The following is a 25262-nucleotide window of genomic DNA, read 5'->3' on the forward strand; positions in this document are numbered from 1 at the left end:
TGTGCAGGCAGATGTAGTAAATACAGAAGATTGGCAGTCGGCCATGGCAGTGGATATGGAGTACAAAATGATCAAGGATTATAAAGTGTGTGCTTGGCCTGTAAATAATGGTGTGGTCGTTCATGTTAAGGACTACGGTGTTGTAAAGGATGAACTGTATTTGTTGGATGGTGAAGAATGTAGAGATAACATGTGAATTCCACCTGTTGCTATCTGACAAAAACATGTTAATTTATCCCATGAGGGACGTTTGGGAAGGAATTGGAATAATGCTAGGTTGAGAGAAATATATTAGTGTCCTTATATGGGTAGAATGGTTGAAGAGGTTGTGAAAGATTGTTTTCCTTGTGCTCAAGCTGGTACCTCTGTCACCATGTTCCAGATGAGCCTTGGAAGAAGTGGCGGTCCTTTTAATGGGCTACGGGGCTCTGCCCCTTTTTATTTCCTCAGATCTTGTTTCATTAGTTATATTCGTCTAGAAATGCTAGCAGCATTGTCGCTCGTGGAGGTAGTCTGGCCTTTTTTGCAGAAACACGTTCTAGTGCGCATGTGCTTGCTGTCACATCTCTTGCTGGACTTAATTTTCTTCAGTCCTGGTCCTTTAAAGCCTGCCAGGCTTTAGGATACCCTTTGGTATCGCTTTGTTCGCCCGAAGTTGGCAGGGTATGCCCAGACGTGGGTGCCTTGCTCACTTTGCCACTGGATTCAAGCTAGCCTGGCTGAAGGCAGCTGATTAGCCAGAAACTGTTCCCAGGATGCTTGTTTCCGGTCCAGGGAAGACCTGGCTTGGCAGTTCGGGCTGGACTGTTCCCATGAGGCACAGGGTCAGACTGATTTGCATATAGCCATGTCTGAACTGGGGTGGTGGAGTGAGCTAAAGAATGATGATGGATTAAACACAGATCGGTTGACTGGGAGTGAGTGTTTGATTTGCTCCAACGCTCCCTCCATCATCCCTTTTGGTATCGCTTTAGGACCACACCCCTTGTAAGAGGATGCAGCCTTGCTAACTGAACACAGCCCGGGTGCGTTAGGCTTAAACCCTGGGCTTCCCGACACTGTGTGTCAATCAGCGAGGAGGCACCCTGCCCTGTTCCCATTTCTTCTTAGGGCAGGGTGTGATCAGCGACTTGTTGACAGGCAGGAGTTGAGGAAAGCATGTCAGTCGTTCAGGCATCGTGGGCATACTCCAGAACCAGCCTGATGGGCAGAAGGTGCTGTTGGGTGAGTGTTTAGAGTGTACATGAACGCCACCACCTAGCACCCCCTCTTGCCTGGAGTATTGAAACACGTGTTTTGGAAGAAAAACTGACCATAAGCTAAAGGTGCAAATGTGGTAACGGGTGAGCAGAGTCACAGCGCAGACGAGAGCAAATTACTTAACTTCGTAGCAGCCAAGTTTTTCAGCTCCCTGTATTTCAACATGTTTTCAACGTGCCTACATGTGACATTCCATTGCAGTTTGTGTGTCACTTATAGCCAGGTCCAACGGAATTATGCGATTGTGCGACAACGGCGATATTGACATTATTATAGATTTTCCACATTTGTCATCCATCATCTGCCACATGATCTGCGGATTTTAACAAAAAAAACGCTCAAAAGGTGCAAAAGTTAATAAAAATTATGTGACACGTGTTGCTGCGCAGTGGAAGGCCCTTTGCAACGCTGGACTGATCACCTTTCTGTTGCTTAAACCTATATTTTAGTGTTATATGAGGTACAACCAATGCCCATACAGCGTTACCTAGTTCAAAAAGGACGAAATAATGAAGTAATATTATTACAGAACTTGCTGCATTATGCCACAAAATTTGCCTTTTCCTGCCGCATAACAAACTCACCCCTGCCGCATAATTTGGCCCTCTCCTGCCAAATAATAATTCAAATGGCCCTGTTGATGGCCCATAATTGACACTTTATAGGAAAGAGAACGCATCAGTTATGCACAAGTAATGAAATACATTACTGTGTTTTGTGCAGGGTAATAAATATCATGCAAATGATGTAGGGAAACGGAAATTAAGTAAGATATTACGACTTTTTGTTGTTGCCGGAGACGGCAGTGTTTGCTACATATTAAAGACTGTAGACTTGTTATCACTTTACCACTGTTACAGACAATGGCAAGGAATTGAGCTTTGCTTTTAGATAAACTCAAGTTGCGTACATTGAAGGCCCAGTGAGAAAAGTGATTTTTTCCAGTTTCTTTTTAGATTAAAAAATCTACCTGACCTTGGTCCAAATTCCCATCCGGTTGAATTGTGTACTTCTCACACTCGGTTACCTTTATTTCACCAGTTAAACTTGCTTGCATGCTAAGTCAACTGAGTACTTGGCCTCAGGCTGGCTCAACATACCGAAGAATTCCCCACATTTGGCTAATAACGTTCACGTAATCTATGTCAACGATTTAGTTTCTATTTATATTTCACGCTTTACTTAGTCTTGCATTACCTAAGAGAGTTAGCTATTTCCAATTTCGTTTTTTTTTCTCGTAGCCTAGTACACTTATACAGTGCATACTTTGAACTGATTCCCCTACAGATGTTTATAACTGGTCACCATTAAGAGCTCTGGAATTGAGGGTGAAGGCTGTGCCGGTTTCTCACAGTGCCTGTGAGTCAAAACTGTGTTCAGAATACATGGTCATCCAATCATTGGCCTCTCTGCAGAGTGCACAGAGCAGTGGTTACGTTTTCCTGTTGTAATTGGGATTGTGTGCAAATGTGTGAAGGGGGTGCCCAGTGGCCAAAATATTGACTAGGAGAACGAAAAAGAAAATGCAGTACTTACAGATGAGTGGGTGTGTTGTATGTTGGGGATAAAGGGAAGGAGATGCGAGGTAGTGCATTTCAGGAGACAGTGAAAAGAGGATGCTGAAGAGGAAAGATGAGGTGTGTGTATACAGATGGGAGAGAAATATAGAGAAAACAAGGGTGTACATGACTAACATAGAGTGATAACAGGAGTGATTAAGTCATTATGAACACACTACCCCTTGAACAGGCCTCAGAAGTGCAGGAAAAATGGGGCGGGATCAATGCATTTTCTTATCGGTGCCTCCATAGCTAACATGGTGCCTTTCAAAAGAGGCATTGGCATTTATACATGTATGAATCTAGTCATTCAGTCACTAGGACTTGCTTGCCTTGCTCTTTTTCCTTGCAATTTCAGAGAGGAGGTAACGCTTCACTAATTACACGTTTCACCAACCGCCACTGAACTTGGGCTAGATATTGTTGGGTCTTTTGATCTCTGCAATCATGAGCAAGAGTTGTCATTGTCTTGGTGGACTATGCAACCACGTGGGTTTTTACTAGGTGCGCTCATTCTGTAACCAAACAGGGTGTAATTGACTTTTTGGGGGAGGAATTCTCCACAGAAGGTATTCCTGAAGCGACTGTCACAGACAATTTGTCTCCGAGATATGTAAGTTTATTAAGTAGTTTGGCATAACGCATTGACGTATTGCGTTATACAGGCCTCAGTCGAATGGATTGGTTGAGAGATGAACAAACTGGTGAAGGCCAGTGCACAAATAGCTGTGCCGTTGAGAGTGACTTTGTGTGAAACGTTAAGAGAAACATTGTGAGCTCACAGGACTTTTCCAAACCATGTGACGAAAGTGCCTAGTTTTGAGCGTTGAGAGGCAGGAAGGTGGCATCCAAGTTGAATCCTGTTGGACCCCAGATATGTAAGAAAACAATTGTCTAGTTTATGGGACCCTTTAAAATTAAGGAAACCAAAAGGAATGTTGTCATTCTGGATACAGGGGAAGTTTGGTGTATGCCTACCTAGTATAGTGAAATGTTCTAAGGAAGGAGTGTGTGTGTGTGTGTGTGTGAACAGTATTGTGAATGATTCTTCTGGTGGTGCTGGAATTTCAACTGAGAGGAAATAAAACAGGTATGAGAAACCTCCAGTTTGGATGAAGTATTAGGTTTAATCAACTTATATTTTTATGTTCAGTTTGTGTTTTGATGGATGCATTTCACAGGAATGTGTTTGTCTGTTATTTCATTATTTAGTTTGACTGTAAGTGTACTTTAGATGCACGCTAAATGCTGTAAATCCTATTTCCTACCATTTGGGGGGAAAATGTGGTTTTCTTATTGCTGTAGAAAATCGTTTTATTCTGTTTTGGGGTAATAAGAGGGAGGTATTCTGCTTTACATACCGGTGATGTAATAAACCCAGAATGTTATGAGGTTGGAATGTTGCTGGTCACAAGTCAGATGAATTGCAGAACACAGCTGGAGTGGAGTAGCCTTGGGAAGAGATTTGCATGCAGCTGTAGATGGTCAAAATGTACCATACAAGAATAAACCTTGAACCAGCTGGAGGATTGGACTGTGGTTTCTTTGTGAGTGAACCCTACAGTATGCTAAGTGCATGTCCTCTGGGACATGGCCAGAGAGATCTTGCCAGTCGTTCTGGAAGAATTTGGGATCTCCTTGGCTTAGTTTCTCCTTTGTACTTCCTTCTTGTCGATGCACAGCTGTTCATTGCGCTTTCTGACCTTAAATACAGCCTTTCTCATTGATATCACCTGCATGTGTTGCATGAGTGAACTCTAGGTTTTATTAGTTCAAATGCCGTACACTAGCTTTTTGCCGGACAACCTGGTGCTGCGGACTCTGGCGGCTTTCTTGCTTTATTGCCTCCTTTCTGCGTTGGGCAATCCCTCACTCTCCCAGATGTTCTTTGCCCCACCGCAATTCTCGAAATTCTCCTGGGGAATAGTCCAAAAGCAAGGAATCTAATAGTAGATAGAGTATGTACCAGAAAGAGCATTACCAAAGGTCAGTAACTAGTTCTCCACCCCCCTTCCACCAGCCCCCATCTTTTTGTCTTCCTGCACATTTCCCCACCATCGTCATATTTGCCATACTTTTGCAGATAAACAAGATTTCCATTTTGGTTGTAGAATAATAGCAGTTTTATCCCCTCTTCCCCACACATATAGAGATGATAAATCATTGAATACTGATAATGTCACTGTTTTGTATGACACTGTTTTTCTTGTGAAAATATTACTTCCCACATACTTACATAACTTCATTAACCCCCATCTTCCTTTTTCACCTGATTGTTTACCAACCAAAAAAGCTTTAACACCTTCACTGCGGCGGCTATTCCGCCGCAGAGCTAACGATCGCGGGGGGGGGGGGGGGGGGCGCGCGGCTCACCTGCACGGGTGACAGAACCGTTCCGTCGCGGGTGAGCTGTGCTTGTGATGGAACGGTTCAGTCACGGCCCCGCCCGCTTAATGAACCGCGCCGCACAGGCGCGGCGAGCGGGCTGTGACGGAACCGTTCCGTCATGAGCACAGCCCACCCGAGGGGCGTGACGGAATAGTTCCGTCAATAGCGTCCAAAGGGTTAATGTCACTGCCTTTAACCATCTCTAGACTGATCAGAGGGCTATAGGTGTGGCTTCAAGATGGATACAAAGATGAACTTCCAAATCATTAAAGCATAACTTCTCATCCTAAAATGTGAAACTTCCTTGATACATTTGATTTATTGAATTATGGAAATATTGATTTCAGAACAATTACAGTTGAGTCCAGCAACTTGTTCTGGATATTTTTTTTTACAGATTTAAGTATAAAATACATTTGGAAGCACATACATTTCTTATTGTTGAGACCAACAGGTAGATTGTACCAAGACAACGAATAAAACTGGAAGAACATAAACCTCCTCTTTGATACATTGAAGTAAGATGTATTGCTTTCCCCTGTCCAGATTCAAACCTGCAGCCAGCATCAATAAATCAGTTTTCTTCCAGTACCCACTAGCTATTTATGATATTAAAAAATGTATATGGTTCAGCTCGGCATTCAGTGAGGAGTGCGTTTACTCCGTTGTTGACCATTGCAGTTCCCCTTTGAACTGCATGTTCAAGTCTCCCTTTTTTTTTGTTTAAATATCTTTATTGGTATTTTGCTTTTTAACATGACCGTCATCACGGATCCGTACAAAAAGATTTAGATGTGGATATCAGAAATGCAAATCCCATGTACAGAATATCTTTAACCATCACAGCAGTATATAATCAACACAGATGTGCTATTCCCTAGTATAGACATGTATATCATACTTGAACATATGTGCGAGTACCTCTGTAATGTTTAAGTCTCTCTGTTGCCTCTTTCCAGGAGCAGAAGTTCTGCCAGCGTTACGATGAGCTCATGGAAGCCTGGGAGAAGAAAGTAGAGCGCATTGAGAACAACCCAAGAAGGCGCGCCAAGGAGACGAAAGTTCGGGAATACTATGAGAAGCAGTTCCCGGAAATTCGGAAGCAGCGGGAACTGCAGGAACGCATGCAGAGGTAAGGATTTAATAAACCATCCAGGCAGTAGGGAAAAAGTTATGGCTTCATAGATCATAAATGGAATGCAATTAACCAAGATTTTTTTGTACCAAGTCACACTTTTTGAAAGACAAAATGGAAAGTTCTCTCAACTGGAAAGGAGTTCAAGAAATTCCTAGGTAAAGAAATTCGTAGCAAGAGCCTCCGGAGGTTTAGAGAACATGGGGTTTATTGATGACCATGAGTGCGAGCAATGTCACAACTTTGTTGGGGCAGTCTTCAGTAACAGCAGTGGGAAGGAGGAAATGGGGCAAGCGAATGGAGGCAACAAATACGTTGTGGGTTAATCAACGAAGGATGAAAATGAAAGTTTAGGGGGTTCCTTAAATGCTGGACTCGGAAGGAGGGACTGCAGTAAGTGGGTTGGACCACTTACCAGTTTGGTCTGAAAATTGTTTTAGAAATTTGAATCTGCGTGGCATAAAGTGGTCAGCCAAACAAATAGATTTACAATTTAAATATCTCTATAAAGATATAAAGAATTTCATCCATAATGTAATTTGTGCTTAAAAAATTTGCTCACAGTTTCATGACTTGGAACTCATACAGAAACAGAAGGCTGCAACTTTCAGTAATGTTCAAATGCTTTATTTCTACTTTATAGCTTTTTGCTCTCCATGTGTTCTTGGTGCTGGACAAATTGCAGCTAAGTCCACTGTTTCGCCAACCTCTTAGGGGGTCGTTACTCTTTTATAGATTGGCGCAGGAAGCCTTATTTTTTCTTTCCTAGCCAAGCTGATGGATTACAAGCTGGTCAAGAGGTAGAATTCTTAGTTCCCTTATTAAGTTTCAGTGGCTGATACCATTTGCCCAGAGTTTACAGTCACATGTTCCCATAGCCAGCTGCTCCCTCCAACAGCGTCGGAAGATGATCCATTTTATAGGGAATTTCCAGGGATATCTTAGGTTGTTCCAAAAATGGGTATTCACAACCGTCATGCATGATTTTGTCACCATCAGTAGCCAGCATTGTGCCGGCAACTGGAGCTTTGATGATACTGGTCGCTGTAAATCACCCAATGCCAGCCATGGTGATGCTGGTTTCCTTGACCCGGCCTTGCGTCACATGGAATATATGGAGGCAGTACATCCCAAGCCTTGCCTGCTCTGAGCAGGCAGAGGGTGGGGTCCACGTGTTTCACTGTGTCCTTCTGGAACCACGATGACACCAAGATCATGCTGCTGGTGGCATGATGGCAGAGGCGTTGACATGAACAGCAACTGGAATTGGGTTGTATGGACCTACCTCCTAAGTGTCCTCCTTAATATCGTTTTATGCCTGAAGAAAGATGCTCGGATAATGCTCTCACTCTTATAGTCTCCGTCATTTTGAAGACGTTTGTACCAATCCAAGATGGATCCTGCCTTACTTCGCATGATGTAATTTCCTGCTACGACCATATACCAGGAGGCCAGGGTAGATGATGGATGTGTCTTCTTTTTCATTCTGGGGCAGGTACTTTAGATTCCTGACCTCTAACTTCTGTTCTACTCAGCCTTGGGCAGTCTAACATCCTTCAAGGTCTTGAATCCCATCTTACTGCCTTGTTTTTTTTTTTATGCCTTTGGATTTTGCCGCCTTTTGAACCTTTTTCTAAAAGACAGTATTCACCTTTCTCGTGTCTGCAGTCACAGAGCAGCACCATTGCTCAGTCAACGGATGGAAGCCTGAAAGCAGCGACTTCGCCTCATCCCTCGACAGATTCTCTGTTACAATAGCTTGGCAGACCCTTATTAACTAATAAGGGGCAATAAAGAAGGCCATTTTACTCTCACAATGGATGTTACTCAACAAGCGAACAAAGTTGTTGAAAGATCAGTTAAAGAAACCGTTCTGACTCATTCTCCGAGGTGGGGCGGCCAATTGGTAGCACTTGGCCATTCTTGCCCTTGGGTAGTCGGGCTCTGACCTGAAATAGACTTAATATTTGCGTTTACGTTTTTCTGCCAAACTTTTGTCTTCATGTTTATCTGGTGAGTTCTTAAACTTAAACATGCTGTGAAGGTACAGAATAAATGCACGCTCCACATTCACCTGTGTAGGATATGTCGATACGGGGCGGACGCCTGGGAGAAGTCATCGACAAAGAGCCTGCACTGCCATAGGCCCTCCCTGAAAGAGAAAGGTTTTAAATCCAAAGGACAGCTGTCTCCTCCTTGCATCCTGTTCGGCCCTGGGATAGCTGAGTTTGCATTTACTCATTCCTTAGTCACATCCCACTCCATCTTTTGTTCCTGTAGCTTGGGCTTGATTATTCATTAACTGCCAGTTATTCCTCTCTTTGGGCTTTTGCCTGTGTGCCCCGGATCCCTCCTGCGGCTGCATGTGCCCTCGGCTCCCTGGAGCAGCCCTGTAGTCTTAAGCTACAGGTTCCCATAGCTCCTTCACGGATAGGTTGCTACTTCCCTACTTGTTTTCCTCGCTTACATATATTGAATGTTTTCTAATGTATGGGGCCAAGCCTCACACAGTGCCCCCCTTAAACAAGAGCTCCATGGAAGTCCTGGAAGCCAGTCTAGATTATGTTTCCCGGTGGTGGGGGGCGGGGGAGGAGGGATAGATTGACACAGTGCCATCTACTGATTTATTTATTTTTGTCTTATTTCCCAAATTGAGGGTGCCAGCTGGTTAAGTGAGGCCTTTCCAATGCGCTCCTCTCGCCTTTTCATCTTACCCAAGATGGATTCCCTTCCCTGAGTGACAGTGATATGTGCTGTTGAGTCACTTTCAGCCTGATTCATCAAGCTGAATAGCGCTCGCAAAGGGCCAGATTCTGAGAATCTGGCCCAATCTGGCCCTTTGCGAGTGCGATTTTTGCATTTGGGATTCATCATCCCAAATGCAAAAATCGGTAATAGCGATATCGCAAATTTGCGATGAATTACATTTAAGGAATCTCTATTTGAGATTCCTTAAATGCAATTCATCATCCATTTTCAAATTGCGAAATCGCAATTTCGGGCCGCTATTTACAGCGAGGTCAAACCTCGTGGTAAATAGCGAAAACTCAGAAAAATGCTTTTAAAAGCATTTTTCTGAGTTGCATGTTGCACACACACATGTCCTTCGGACATGTGTGTGCGCAACCCCTGTTTATATTAGCATTTAATGGGTGCTACAGGGTGTCCTCTGGACACCCCTGGCACCCTTTAAATCGCTATCTTATTTGCGATTAGCTAATTGCTAATCACAAATAAGAAATACTCCCCATTCATTCCTATGGGCCAAAAAATGAATGGGGAGTTATTCCTTATTTGCGATTAGCAATTTGCTAATCGCAAATAAGGAATAAGGATGAATCACATTTTTTTTGGCTATTCCTACATGAATCCCGTTTTGCAAGCCTGTAATAGCGATTCCTTATGAATCACTATTAGAGACTCGCAGAAACGGGTCTTTCATGAATCAGGCTGTTGATGTTTTAATTTTCGTAATTTGTTTTTTGTCCGGTTTCGCTGAATTGAAAATGCCTGCTGCTATTTTCCTGGTCTGCGTCTGACATTGAGGGCCATTCACTGCAGCGAAGCCTGTCTAGGGACCTCTCCCCAGTTCTTATAGCAAATCTGGCAGGGTTCTGGCAGAGATGGGTTTGCGGCGGTGCCAGGGACCCCTCCTCTCCGCTGTGATGATAGTGACGCGATGCTACAGGTACAAAAATGGCAGTAACTTGAAACGTGACACTTCGAATCATACTTAATGTCGGCTCAGGGAGCCGAGCCCCGGAGCCTGAAATCCACGTCTTCAGCAGTGCAAAGGTCGGCTGTCACTTCCTCTTATGTCTGCCTGCGTATCAGGAGTCCCGGGCCTCTCTGCCTGTTCATGCAATCATTGTAAGATTGTTGATTTTATCGGCTTGGCGTCTGCAGAGTATTTTTACGCTTTTCGTGCTCACCACTCAAAAAAAATCGTTTTCTCCTTCCTTTCTCTCAAATAAAATGCTACATTTAGTTTAGGACCAAAATTGTGTTTAGGGCTCCTTTTAACTGCAGGAAACCTTATGCCCCAGCCCCGCCTGGGTAGAGTTACGCCTCCCACTCTTCCTATATATTTTAATTTATTTCTTGGAGTCATCGACTAACCTTTATTAGAATTCACACCATCCTCACTATGAATCAATATGAAATATCTACATTTCATATATATTAGGCATTCACTTTTTCAGATGATACTATGAATCCAATGCCTTGATGCTATCTCCTCCAGGATCAAACTAAGGTATAAATATGATCAAAGACATTTCAGAAAAAAAAAATATATATATATATATATATATTTTGTTTACGAGAGCCCCTACTATCCAAGATTGTCTAATATAAAAAAAAATCTTGACACTAATCCCCCATTCAACTTCATATAAAAGGCAGAGCACTCATTCGACCTGCTGTCTGGGAATGAATCTGCAACGTGGAACCTTAAAATGTGCAGCATGTTGTAATATTCACAGTGTAGGCGTAGATATGTTCACCGTGAGAAGGGTCAGAGCCTCTTGGTACATCACTGGACTCGTCCAACAGATAAATTAAAATGTTTTATTTAACATGTACAGCTGATGCCTTTTTTCTTTAGGGAACTTTGCCTTTATTGAAAGGTGGTTTCACCTCTACTCCACCTCCCTCACCCATCACTTTAGTTGTGACAGTTCCCATGATGCACCGCGACCACTGGACATGTAGCTCATCTGCCCATCAATGTGTACTTATTTAGCCCTAATGTTGTATTCACGTCAAGGAATGAATTATTAAATAGTGGTTTATAGACGCGCTGATAAGGCGCTGCCAGGGTACATCCTGTCACTGAAAAATAAATCACCGTGAGGGCTGAAGAGCATAAAGAAGCCAGCTCTTCCCCACACTGTGCACGACAGCTACTCTGGGCATCCCACGCCCAGCCCCAAAAATAAGGCGGCTGTTCCTATAATTCTGTGATGTGAGCAATTGTGTAAATGCCTCATGCAGAGTGGCACCAGTGTGCTAATGTTGCTGCTCTTTACAAAGACAACCTATACAAACAAGCACTGACACAGGCAGGTACTCGCCCGGACGGCTCAGCAGCAGTGCTTGCTGTCTTTACCCGCTTACGAAGTAAAACTACAGAAATTGGCATTGCCCTTTCCACCCAGAAAAAGCATGTGAGGCCACGGAAGCAATTCATTCTAACTAGCATTGACAAAGCCAGAGGGCCTGCCTTGCTTTTTTATGTGCAGTATCTGTACATATTCACTGACATTCATAGACAGATCACAGTGCTATGGTTTCTGTTATGTGACAGGTGGGCAGAGCATACACACATAGGTGGGGCGGACGATAAAGAGACCATATACACTACAGTATTTGTTGCATGTACTTGGTGCTGCCGACGAATGTACGGAGAGAAGATTATGCTTCATCAGGAGACTTCTGTTGACTGAAGGTACCTTCCGAACTGTCATGTGACGTGGTGGGCTTCGTTGGAGCTGCCTTAACTTTCCAACACAGAGGCATGTTTGTTTGCGTTTACTGCGTCAGGCCATGGCTCTGTCTCCAAACCAGGGCTATAAGTGGGATAAAAAAACTGGGGGGGGGGGGGGAGGTCTCTCAAAGGGGCGTGGCCAATGTAATTCAGGGTGTGGCTTAAAACACGTAAGCTAAAAATCTGTGTTTAGCATAGTGTGCCGCCCAACTTGTATTTTTCAGTTTCTGTCATTGCATCTAGAAATATGATACAACTAGAAACAACATACCTACAACAAGTCAGGACTATTGGCTTTGTCAATGGTCATTAATTGCATAAGATAAATAAGCAGCAACTATGGCTTGAATATTATTGAAAAAGCTTCCACCTAAAGCCCTGGTGACACCACGACAATGTTGCTGCTACAGAGTTTAAAAAAGAGAAGGGAAATCCAGAGAGAAAATGTCTCTCTGTAAAGGATTTCCCTTCCCCTACAACGCTCACCTGGCATGTCGTCATGCCGTAACTTCTATACTAGTGAGCAGTGCAGTCAATGCAGTCCGGAACAAAAAAGTGGGCCGCCTGTGCCAGGGCACAAAACAGAGCCCGATAGAGACCCGTTTCGAGGCCCCCGGTGAGACCCTACCCAAGTCTTGCTCCAAACCACTACGACCGTCTAGAGTAAGTCATGACCTCTCTAGAGTAAATCCACTGGCATTTCATCGGCATGGTTGGCACAGCGAAATTGTTGGCAAACTGAGGTACCCTTGACTGCTGGAGGGTCAAGTGAGAACCCCTCACTGGGACAACAAGCATTGGCATAGCCAAAAGGTCTTGCCTTTGGGACCTTATAAGTGTTTAGCCATGCAACAGTTTGTTGTTGCACGAAGGATATTGTGGTGGATAACTAAACACTTATAGGGTTCCTAAGGCGAGACCTATTGGCTATGCCAATGCTTGTTTCTCTTATGCAACTAACAACCATTGACAAAGCCAATAGCGCTGCCTTGTTGTAGCTAATCTTACTTGTTTTATTATATATCTGGATGCAATGACCAAAGCAGAAAAATGCCAGGCATGCGGCACACTATGCTAAGTACAGATTTTTAGCTTAGGCGTTTTAAGCCATGCCCTTAACTGCATCAGCCATGCCCCTTTAAGAGACCCCCCAGATTTTTCATCTCACTTAAAGCCCTGGGTTTAACCTTTAGACAAGCTTACCAAATGCATCACTTCCTGCATGGGGTTAGTGGATGATGGCAGTGTGTATCATTGGCCTTTCAATGTGCATCTTGTACGTTGGCTGCATGCTTGCTTCGGTTTGAGAAAGAGGGGATTGAGGCCTTCTTTAATCGCACTCACTGAAGTGTCCCCGCTTTCAGCCCTAATGGGAAATGAGAGTCCAGCTTAAGATATTATATGATATCCGGGTCGGCTTTAAAGCCAAACAGGGTTGGAGGATCGCTGGATGTTACGAACATTCAGGATGAACTACGAAATTGAGTGAAATCAGTAGCTACAACTTTGCTGCTCCTTCCCTCCCCACCCGCTTGATCTTCTCTCTGTCTGTCATTATTTACCCCCTCTCCTCTGGCTGTCTTACTCCACGCCCCCGTTCTCTCGTACTCTCACCTACTCTTTCTTTCTACACTCTCCGCTCTCTCGCTCCTCTCTCTATCCCTTGCCTGCATGTCAATCTTGCACCGTTCCTCTGTTTCGTCGCCCCATCATTCCTCGACCTCTAGTCACACCTGCCCCCTTGCCCCTCTGTTGCCCCTCCATTCCATCTCCTCTCTACCGTCTCCTTCTCTCTGTAAGGTTCTCTCGCACAAGCTTGCGAGTCTCTGCAGACATTCATTTTACTGATTGACACATGCGGCCGTTTCTGAGCTTTCCCGAGGTACGAGCCTGTACACCAGAAGAAATATTTCTAATTTCTGCGTGAAATTCAAATATGTTGCATTCTATGTAAACAATTCCTTGTTTCCGTATTGTTATCGGAAACGTGCCTAAAACCTTGACGCTTCCTCCTGTCGTTATTCAAGACTGTACATACAGTTCACAAATAATGAAAAAAAACGAGTCGGATTAAAGGGGGCTAAATTTCCCTTTGTTTCTACGAGGACTTTTTTGTTCACTAAAACCATTTGTGAATCCTGCTGTTGCTCATTGGCGACCTAGATAAATAGTTTAAATGTAAGACTGTAAAGCTCCTACTCTGGTGCGTCTTTGGTGCAGGCAGCAACATTGTACATCATGAAGGCATGTGGGAATATGAGGATACGGTATTAGGTGGTGTTCTAAATACTCCTTCCACTTACGCATACAACAAAAGGGGTTCCGTGCTATTCTCTGAACACAGTCAGGGTAGACAGTTACCCCCGCCGTCACAGTGGTTAACTGTAAACAGACATCCACTCTCTTCACGTCACTAAATTATGTGATCTTGAGCAGATACCATCGCCCTCCCGGTTCCTTCATTTTCTCTCTATCTTCATGTCTAGCAGAATGTGGAAACCTTATGAACAGGATGAGTGGTGGTGGTAACAGAATTTACACAAGTCTTTTATGTTGAGAAGATGTCATATAGAAAAGCTTCACTGCACTGCCCCTACGGCGCTAGGTATGCTCTTAGAATCGGAAGACCGTCGAGGCTCTTGTCGACAAAACCCTGCTAGCTGCTGACATGCCATTTCTCTAATACCTCGGCGGGGAGCGGAAGGGTTGAGTTATTCCAAAGGTAGAGAAAACATTTTCGACGAGGTGCGCAGCCCATCCCGCTAGTGGTGGGTGTGAAAGTGGGAAAGTGAAAGTATGCATAGCGTGCTTCAAGAACAAAACAAAACTAGTGTACACAAACACACTGCCTCCTGTGACCGTTGGCAGCTGTGGAATAGAATTAAACAAGCATTGGAAATGCAATAGGTCTCGCATTAGGAAAGTTTGAGCTATTGGTATTGTAAATGACACTTTTTTTATTTATGTGTTGGTTTTGAAAGTAGCAAAATTAATAGCTTTGTCAGTTGCAATGTCAATAGTTTTAACTTTTGCAAATGTGACACCTATAGCATTTGTAATGCAATGTGTGTTGTATTTACGTGACTTAGATGTATTGATATTGCAAATAACAATGGCTTTTAATTTTGTAAATAATTAATACTTAAATAAAAGTTATTGTAATTTATAATGGCAATAGCTTAAACGTTTGTAAATAACTTTTGTGAAGATTATGTTCATTGTATTTTATTGTGACGAAAATCCAAGAACATTGCATTTGCACCTACACACACAGCCACACACATATAGATGTGGTGGTGGTGGATCTGGGGAATATGGTGGTGGTGGATGTGGTGGTGGTGGTGATGGTGGATGTGGTGGTGGTGGATGTGGGGGTGGATGTGGTGGTGGATGTGGATGTGGTGGAGGTGGTGGATGTGGTGGTGATGTGGTGGATGTGGTGGTGGTGGATGTGGTGGATGTGGTGGTGGTGGATGTGGTGGTTGTGGATGTGGTGAAAGTGGTGGTGGATGTGGTGGTGGAAGTGATGGTGGTGGGTATGGTGGATGTGGTGGTGGTGGTGGTGGATGTGATGGTGGATGTGGTGGTGGATGCGGTGGTGGATGTGGTGGTGGATGCGGTGGTGGTGGTGGATGTGATGGTGGATGTGGTGGTGGATGCGGTGGTGGATGCGGTGGTGGATGCGGTGGTGGTGGTAGTGGTGGATGGGGTGGTAGTTGTAGTGGATGTGGTGGTGGATGTAGTGGTGGTGGGTGCGGTGGTGGTGGATTTCATGGTGGATGTGGAGGTGATGGTGGATGTGGTGGTGGTAGTGGTGGTGGAGGTGATGGTGGATGTGGTGGTGGTGGTGGATGTGATGGTGGATGTGGTGGATGTAGTGGTGGATGCGGTGGTGGTGGATGCAGTGGATGTGGTGGTGGATGCGGTGGTGGTGGTGGATGCGGTGGTGGTGGTGGATGGGGTGGTGGATGTGGTGGTGGATGCAGTGGTGGTGGTGGATGCGGTGGTGGATGTGGTGGTGGTGGTGGATGTGGTGGTGGATGTGGTGGTGGTGGTGGATGTGGCGGTGGTGGATGTGATGGTGGAGGTGATGGTGGATGTGGTGGTGGATGGGGTGGTGGTTGTGGTGGATGTGGTGGTGGATGTAGTGGTGGTGGGTGTGGTGGTGGTGGTGGATGCGGTGGTGGTGGTGGATGCGGTGGTGGTGGATGTGGCAGTGGATGTCATGGTGGATGTGGAGGTGATGGTGGATGTGGTGGTGATGGTGGATGTGGTGGTGGATGCGGTGGTGGTGGATGCGGTGGTGGTGGATGCGGTGGTGGTGGTGGATGCGGTGGTGGATGGGGTGGTGGTTGTGGTGGATGTGGTGGTGGATGTAGTGGTGGTGGTGGTGGATGTGGTGATGGAAGTGGTGGTGGATGTGGTGGAAGTGGTGGTGGATGTGGCTCCAGATAAATGATATAGGATTGTATATTGTAGACTGAGGAGAGGAACTCCTCACGGATCTGGAAAAACAGTTCTTCAAGGGAGGTATATGCTATCCACAAAATCACATTCTTCATCTTAATCCTCATTTAACATAAGCAAAAGATGCACTCTAGGGGGCAATTCGGTCAGAATAATCGAGAGGGCCTGCTGAGTAGTCTAAAAGATGCAACAATGCGATTTCATACACCGGTGGTGTGGTTCAGCGGCAACCAATGGAGCCAAGTGGACAAACACAGCATGCAGTTCTCGCAATTACCTTTATGTAATAGTCACCGGATCAGTAGGGATGGTTGGGGGGGGGGGTGAGAATGATCGGGTTGCTTTAACGTGTGGTAGGGTTGGCGGTATCAGTGTAATGCAGGGGGCGGAGCTCCCAAATACCAGAGATAGCACAGCGGGGATTCAAGTGCCCTCCAGGGGCGTTTGAAAGTGTGCAGGTTCAGGCCACACACATGCCACGACCCGAGAGCTTTGAGGTGCAGGTAGAAGGGACCAGTCCAGTGAAGTTTAAATGCGCACGGACAGCACGTGGGGCGTAGGCAGGTCCGGGTACAATTTTGGGGGAGAGGGGTGAATAATAGTAAAATAATGCATACGCGGGGCACATGAAGGCTGGGGTGCAGGGATACCGCTCATGAGGGGCAGTTTCTCGGATGGCCGGATGCTCAGTTTAGGAGTTACGAAGCAGCCAAGGTAATTGGGCTCAGGAGCACAATGTTACAGAAGAAAACAGTAGACAATAGCAGAGACTAAGGGGGAAGGGAGGTGGCCCTTATGCTCGGGCTGCCAATTTTGGATTGGGAGAATAATGATCGAATCTCAGCGTGGCTCAACATGCTATGATCCTGGGCAAATTATTTAATCTCCCCGTGAGTACCACAAAAATGAATTTGTCCAGGTGTGATGCAACTGGTGCTCATGTATAGGCTCATATACGGTTGAGTCGGGCTACAGCAAAACAAAAAAAGGGTCACATTTCAGGACAGAGGGTCATCATTGCTGTGGGGAGGGGGGAGGAGAAATGCGACGCGACATGGCAGGCAGGGGAGGGGGCGGAGCGGGGGTGTGGGAGGAGTGCGGGAACAGACGGCGAGGGGAGGAGAGTAGGAGGAGGAGAGTAGGGGAGCTGTGGGGAGGGGGGAGGAGAAATGCGACGCGACATGGCAGGCAGGGGAGGGGGCGGAGCGGGGGTGTGGGAGGAGTGCGGGAACAGACGGCGAGGGGAGGAGAGTAGGAGGAGGAGAGTAGGGGAGCTGTGGGGAGGGGGGAGGAGAAATGCGACGCGACATGGCAGGCAGGGGAGGGGGCGGAGCGGGGGTGTGGGAGGAGTGCGGGAACAGACGGCGAGGGGAGGAGAGTAGGAGGAGGAGAGTAGGGGAGGCACGGCCTAGCGGCCGTGCAATCAAGAATTGAGGGGGCGGGAGAGTAGGCAAGGCAGGCGGCTGGGGGCATGTGCACGCGCTTTTAAGCTCAATGCGCATGCGCATTGAGCTTAAAAGTCACGGGCACTGCAAGGAATCGCCACGATTCCTTGCAAGTTGGATAAAGAGTGGATAAGCCCCCATAGTCTCGCTTGCTCGATGCGCATGCGCATCGACAGGCGAGACCTAAAAACGGTCTACCACTAATTAGCAGACAGTGTCTACCGCCGCCAGTAAAACATCCAATCCCGGTGGGCGGGGAAAAAAAGAGGTCAGGGTGGCAACCAGGAGGGATTAAAAGGCCTCTGGTGCATTCATTACACTATATTTAGCATAATCCGTGATGACAAATGATGCGCACGAATGAAAATTGGGGGCGGCGCTAAGACACGATTTTTTAAACCGCATGGATTCCAAGAAGCCCTCGCATGGTGTTAGCAGCGCATGCGCGCTGCTAACGCCAGGAGAGACGTAAAAAAGGATGTTACCAACATGTTTACTTGTGCAGTGTACACTAGTGTATGTCTTATGGGAGATAGTGTTTTATACCCAAATTCTTAATTGTGTAAACTCTTCATATAACAGGAAATACCATTTATATTTTGCACAACTTTTTCGGTAAATGTGAATCTAGAAATTTAGTTCAGTTCAATACAGGCACTTTGAGTACATAAAAACAGAGGCACAATTTGTTCCTACTCCTGCGTTAGAACTGTGAAATGAATTGTAGTTCCTGGAAACTTATCAATCACACACTCAAGAAAACCTTTAATCAGTCAGTCATTGTTGTTGTTTCTGAAGCGCTCTCTCTCTCTCTCTCCCCCTCGGCACTGTCTGAATGTTTCCACAGTGAAGAAGATGTATAAGAAATCTGATGGGATAGCTACAGGCAAAGTGCCAGGTTTTAAGACGGTTGTGAAAAGGAAGAAAGTATTATATTGAGTGCATCTTGGCAGGAATATTCTTCCAAGCTGCTGGAGAACGAGCTAAGAATGCTTAACCCCCGGATCTGCTGTGAGAGGAGAGTAGCAATTATGAAGAGCTGCTAATCTAGTTATATACAGTACTTAATTTGTGCCGGTGTTAGCACCAGTTTTTATAATTTCTTCACATACTTATGGCAGCCCACCAAATGGTGGCATTGTCAGACTATTTTTTTTAAGGGCTCAATCAACGTGTTTAAGAATTCAACACACAAACAAAATAAATTAATACCAGGGTGCTCCTGCCATTATTAGATCTGTAGGTCACCTAGTATAGTCCAATCTGTCACATTTGTAGGACTGTAATTGTAAGCAGGTGTTGTTGGTACTGGTATTTGGCAGTGTGGAAGTGACTGCAAATGATGCAAGTTGCAGTGGCAGTTGCAGTGAGAAATATTTTGGGTTCTGGTACTTATTATTTGACAAATTAAGCACTGACACCTGTATTACCTGTTTTAATATATCTGTCTTGTTTCTCAGTAGGGTGGGACAGAGAGGTGGTAGTCTTTCCCTGTCAGCGGCTCGCAGTGAACACGAAGTGTCAGAAATTATTGACGGACTCTCTGAACAGGAGGTAAGAGGGGTTTGCAGACATTACTTTTCACTCCTCTGATGTGAACAGTGAACACATTTTTACCAAAAGCTAACAGTATAGATCTCTGGGTTGATGCACACATTGCAGAGAGCTTTATGCATGTTGAGGGTATTGGCTCATAACCTGGTGGTGCCACTTAGTCGTATTTAGTGAGAGGTAACCATTCCCGCGAGTCTTCAATGTGCATTTTATAGATAATTCAATGTTACTAATTTCACTAAGACTACTCCAGAAATCTCGCCTTCAATGTTCAAAAAATCTCTAATATTTTCATACATTACATATGAAGAGCTCTTGCGCTACAGATCGAAACTGGTCTTTTGCATATGGGGAAATGTAACTTTTTAGAGGGGTGTGGCACAGTATAGCAACACAGAAAGATGATGGACGGGATGCTGAGCTTTGTCAAACATTCACCCCCAGTCACAGATCTGGGTTAAATCCATTGTGTGGCTCCGTATCTCACTTTAACCAGACTCAGTTTTTAGGTCTCACCAAAGACCAGGCATGCCCTGTCTTTTACGAGACACATTGTTTTCTAACAGTGTACTTAGAGCCCTACCTGCTTCTTATTGGTCAGCTGCCTTAGGCTTCCTTCCTCTTGGTGTGTTTGTTCCCCTCCTGGAGCAAAGACACATTGCATGTGTCCTTCCACTGCTCATTTCAGCTGTTACTTTTTTCTTTGTGGTTAAACACTCTAGTTCAAGTTCAATTTATTTATGATTTTGGAACTCTACCTGAGTGTGTTTTTTTCATTGGTCTCTTTAGTGCACTTCTTCCATTCCCCGTCTCTCATCAGACATCCCATTTTTGTCTATATTGACCCCACCTGCCGTCCCTTTGTTGTCTCAGCCACAAGCCCCCCTTTGTTGTCTGTGCTCCCCCTCACACCGTTGTCAGTGTTGCCGCCCCCCCCCCCCATCTACTATGACAAAAACAATTGTTGTGATACCGGTGCCAGCGCTGGTCGTGTCACAGCTCTTTGTTTTTCCCACACCCTCCGTTGTCTGCGATGCCCACACCCTTCCTCCCCACTAGCAGGCATTAAAAAAACAAAAAAGTGTTCTGACGCAAACAGCGCTGGCCACGTTATAAGGTTTTTTTTTTTTACTTTCAGCCATGCTGTACATGGCTAAGAACATTGACAAAGCCAATACCTCACATAGGAAAGAGCTGTTGACTCTGCCAATGCTTGTTTCGTTTCCAACTGTTTGTATTGTTTTATTTGACCAAATGATAAAGTAAGGTATCATGACAAATGTTCCCAAAAATATAATAACTTTGTTAATATTCAGCTGTACATGGTATTACAAAGCCTGCATAAATGTGTATCAAGAAATGCCTGAAGAACAAGGTTATGAAATAAAAACTAAGAAAGATATACCATATAGTCCTGCATAGAATCTGATCATGTATGACATGCTATTCACATTATCTACAGCATGAGTATTTGAGTTCAAAGACAGTTACCTGTAGTGAGGTAGAATAAAGCGGACCCTGGTGTCAGTTAATAAAAGATTTAAAGGAAAAGTAACATTTACATTAATAAAATGTAGAGGTGTACTATACATTCCTAGGAGATAGCCCATCACCAGGTGTGGACCGATAATCTAGGAGCGCCATCTAATGGAGCAGTACAGTCCCCAGACCAATGATAAGTGACATCTGTCAGAAGGGGGTCCGCATCACTTATAAATGGCAGGTCATGTAATGAAGGAGGCGCCCAGGCAGACCAGTAGTACATACTCTTTTAGATTGATGGAATTATATCATTAATTTTCTTTGATACCTCTAAACGAAATGTGGTAATATATATTCGGTTCATTCAGTTCCTGGGGAGCTTTGGCATTTCCAGCATGTCCATCTGGACTGATGCACTAGCCATGTCCAGAACTTTACTATTCGAGTTTAGTACTGTGCAGATCTCGTTTACGATTACAGCTATTGTGTATCCCTGGGCGAGTAACTCTTTTTCGATTGACAGCCAGATTAGTATGTGTCGACTTGTTTGGAGTAAGAACTACTAAGCTCATTGTAGAGACAAATATGCTCATTGATCATTATAGAAGGGAGCTTGATTCATGCGTCCTAGGGTCAGTCTCTGTTTTAATAAACATACCCATATTTTTTTGTAGCTAAGCTCTATTTTTCTAGGAGATGTTGGGCTCTGCATTTACATCTCTTTACGCATATCAAATGCTGTGGATGTGAAAAGGACAAATGTTTCAAGAAAATGGATGAAAACTGAACATGAGCCCTTATATCTTTTTGCTTCAGATCTGTGTCCAAATCCTCTTTTTGACAATTCTGGGCAGATATCCCAGCCAGTGGACAGAGGAACCGTTTGTTAGAGTTACATAACCTGACTGATACTCATATGCTTAGCCCACCATTGCAAACTTCATCAAAGCATCAGGCAGTTTCTTATTCTTTAAAATGCAAATGTATTTATCTCAAGCACGTATGCCGTGTTTGTCTCATGCTCTTATTAGATTGTAAGTTTATCTGATAGATGAATTAAAAGCGGAGGTACCATGTCTTTCTTTGTTTTTTACTATACATTTTTTATATCATTGTCCTATTAGATCACATCTTTATCATATATACATATATATATATATATGTGTGTGTGTGTGTGTGTGTGTGTGTGTTTGTGTGTGTGTGTGTTTACATATATGTATATGTGTGTGTATATATGCGTTTATATACATATATATATATATAGCTGATGTAATGTCTTCCTCCTTAGGTCTTAATTGTGTTTTCATCTTGTGACGATATCGTGAGTTTTTCAATGCCTTTCCAGACACAGTGTCTTTGTAGATACTGCCTTAGATACAAGATTGTATTGTGGTCTTATGAGATCATGCTTTTCTCATGGATTTTATTACATTTTACTTTATTTCACAGTCTTATAAGAGTGTCGTTCTAGCATATTCCAAGATAAGTTTGCTTCTCACTGTCTTATTAGTTCTTGACTATATCACACAATCACCTAAGATCAATTATTTTTTGTGTTCTTAATTAGACATTGATTTTCTTGCTTTCCTATTAGGTATCAATGTCACATTAAATCACATCTCCATCGCAGTAGTTTTACTACATAAGACCCCAGGTCTTATGTAGTTTCTTTAACTCACAGATACATTGTGTGGCTTTTTCTGTGTTTTATTAGTCTAAGATTCTTTTCCAGCTATGCTTTGTGTAATATTCAAGTTTAAGTTCAAAGATTTATATAGCGCACTACTCACCCAGAGGGTCTCAAGGCGCTTGGGGAGGCGGGTGCATTTACTTATCGAATATCCAAGTTTTTAGTTGCTTTCTGAAGGAAAGGTGGTTCTGAGTAAGGCGAAGGTGGGTGGGGAGAGAGTTCCAGGTCTTGGCCGCTAAGTAGGAGAAGGATCTTCCTCCCATGGTGGATCTGTGGATGTGCGGAATAGCGGCAAGGGCTTGATTGGATGATCGTAGATGGCGGGTGGGGGAGTAGAAGGACAGTCGCGTGTTGAGGCATTCGGGTCCTAGGTCGTAGAGGGCTTTGTGTGCGTGGGTGAGGAGACGGAACGTTATTCTCTTGTTGATGGGGAGCCAGTGGAGATCTTTCAGGTGACCGGAAATGTGAGTTTGACGAGGGATGTCCAATATGAGTCTGGCTGAGGCGTTTTGGATGCGTTGAAGTTTTTTCTGTAGTTTGGCTGTGGTACCGGCGTAAAGGGTGTTTCCGTAATCCAGTCGGCTGGTTACCAGTGCGTGTGTGACCGTCTTTCTAGTTTCGGTGGGGATCCAACGGAAGACTTTTTTGAGCATCCTATCTGCTGTTCTTGTTAGATCATATTTCTGGCTCCCTCTGTTCTGTATGGCTTTAAAGAATGCCTTAATCACAGTGTTGTCTCGTGGTCTTACGAGATCATGGTATTTAAAAACATTATGCTTTATTTCATTTACAAGCTTGCTTGAGGAGCCAACTAATCAAGATTATTGCATTAATTACTACATCTATAGGTTATTTATTAAGATCATAACATATATTTAAATTTTAATTCATGACACTCAGTGATGTCTAAAAGTTACAATCATGTAAGTCAACATCAACACATTTATTTTATAATATTTCTTATGTACATCAAAGGCTAAAGTTAATGTCACAACTGTTCGATCAAAAGCTAAAATTAATTCCCCAGGAGTTCATTACTGAACAATGAAACCCCAAACAACATGTGTTTTGCTGTGATCTAACCTCTTCTTCTGGGCTGTAAAGAAATGTACATTGAACAATAAGTAGCATTTAATAGTTATAAAAACAACACTACTCTTGCAAAATTATTCAAGAAGACATCAATCTAGAATTTAACCATCCATGTTTTTCTCATTGCAACAAAATTGCTAAAATCATTAACCAAATTGGAAACCTATTATTTCCCATTCAGACCAATGGTTACATATGGTTCAATGAACAGATTCATGTATCCATTAGAGTTATGACTGAATAAAAGTTTTGTGTATATTCAGGAGAAGTTACAACTATAGCAAACCCTGTCATCATGAATCGTTCATTATTGATTTCAATTCTCTGACTTTAATAATAATGTTGTGTATAGCAAATGATGGGACCAATCCTGCATTCATTTTTTTCATTTAAAAGATAATAATTGAATACATATTTTCTAAAATATTACCTATATATTTATCAGTGAACTACATGATTATATCAGTATTTAGTATTTATGTGCCCCCAGTCCACACCAACATTGTAATTCTAGAGATCCTAATATTGGCAGTCTAAACTACTGTTATTAAGTGACCAAAGAATGTTTTTACTCTAAAAGAACCATATTCTTCTACCCTTAAAATCTACAATGAATTCAATATGTCACCTCAATGCTAATGGTATCTTTCACAAAATGATCAGGAGATGAAATCTGTGAAAAAAGGTAGGTGCAAATTCCAAATCCCTTTCCATTAGATTCCATCCAACATTACTTGTCAAATACCTACAATATAAATCTATGAATGCTCAATAATCACAAGAATCTAACCATGTCAACATTCTGAAGTTGCTTGTATGCAGTAATTACTAGCCAAAATCTTATCTTCTGGTTAGTGAATCTGAGTGAATATTCAGACATGGACACAATCTCAGTTCAATGGTTTTCTTAAACAAATATCTAAATCACCTATAAACCAACGTTTAACTATAAATTAAGCAAATAAAAACTAAAATTATGAATCAGGCATTATTGGTTTCGTTTCATCTCCCATTGATATACAAATATCCCTAAAACACATTTAACCAACTCCTTCAAATATACCTCAAACTTGACATTTTTGTAAATGTAAATGTATGCGGGCTCCCCTAAATGGTAGTCCCATACCCAAAACAATTGTATCACCATATTGAACTTACAAAATTTAAATTCTCCAAACGGAAAACAATACCTTCACATTAATCAGAAATTCCCATCTATTTATTTCATACTCTTATAAAATGATTTATCGCATGTCAGACAATTTCTTATCTCATTGTCTTAATAAAACATGCCTTTATCACAGGCATGTAAATATTATTAGGTAGTGATTTTGTTATGTTTTTGTAAGATTGTCTTTATTTGTGTAAAAATAATTTCTGGTTCTCAAAATTATTGTTTTAACCATTAGTTATATTCCTAGTACGAAATGTTGTCTTTGTTGTACTCACAGTGGAATATAGTTTTTGTTGTCACTAGGACAATTTCTCATTTTGCAAGCGAAAACTATAGTGGTATTAAAACAAAATTAACAAGAAACTAGATACACGTTAATTGGGAAATGGCGAATCTCCCTTTGTGTCCATTTTGTTTTCTTATCAGCTGTTTTTTCCAAAATAACTTCTGTCTATTTTTTCTGTTTGACTTTCTTCCTCTTTACCATTCCCCTTGATATTTCTTTTTACACCAGCTGTTTCTCTTTGT

The 25262-nt window shown here is 43.3% G+C and overlaps 1 protein-coding gene across 11 annotated transcripts in view; it reads left to right on the plus strand.

Annotated features, from left to right (window-relative positions):
• NCOR2 (nuclear receptor corepressor 2) overlaps positions 1-25262 on the plus strand; it is a 1233371-nt gene that overhangs the window by 665522 nt on the left and 542587 nt on the right. For 10 of the 11 annotated variants that reach the window (XM_086942885.1, XM_086942883.1, XM_086942892.1 and 7 more), the window contains exons 10-11: positions 6167-6339; positions 19203-19296. In XM_086942885.1, the coding sequence (XP_086799011.1) occupies positions 6167-6339; positions 19203-19296 (267 nt within the window). The remainder of the gene's footprint in view (positions 1-6166; positions 6340-19202; positions 19297-25262) is intronic. The other variant, XM_086942886.1, reaches the window with a different exon arrangement.

Source organism: Lissotriton vulgaris, chromosome 11, assembly GCF_964263255.1.
Source record: "Lissotriton vulgaris chromosome 11, aLisVul1.2, whole genome shotgun sequence".
NCBI lineage: Eukaryota > Metazoa > Chordata > Amphibia > Caudata > Salamandridae > Lissotriton > Lissotriton vulgaris.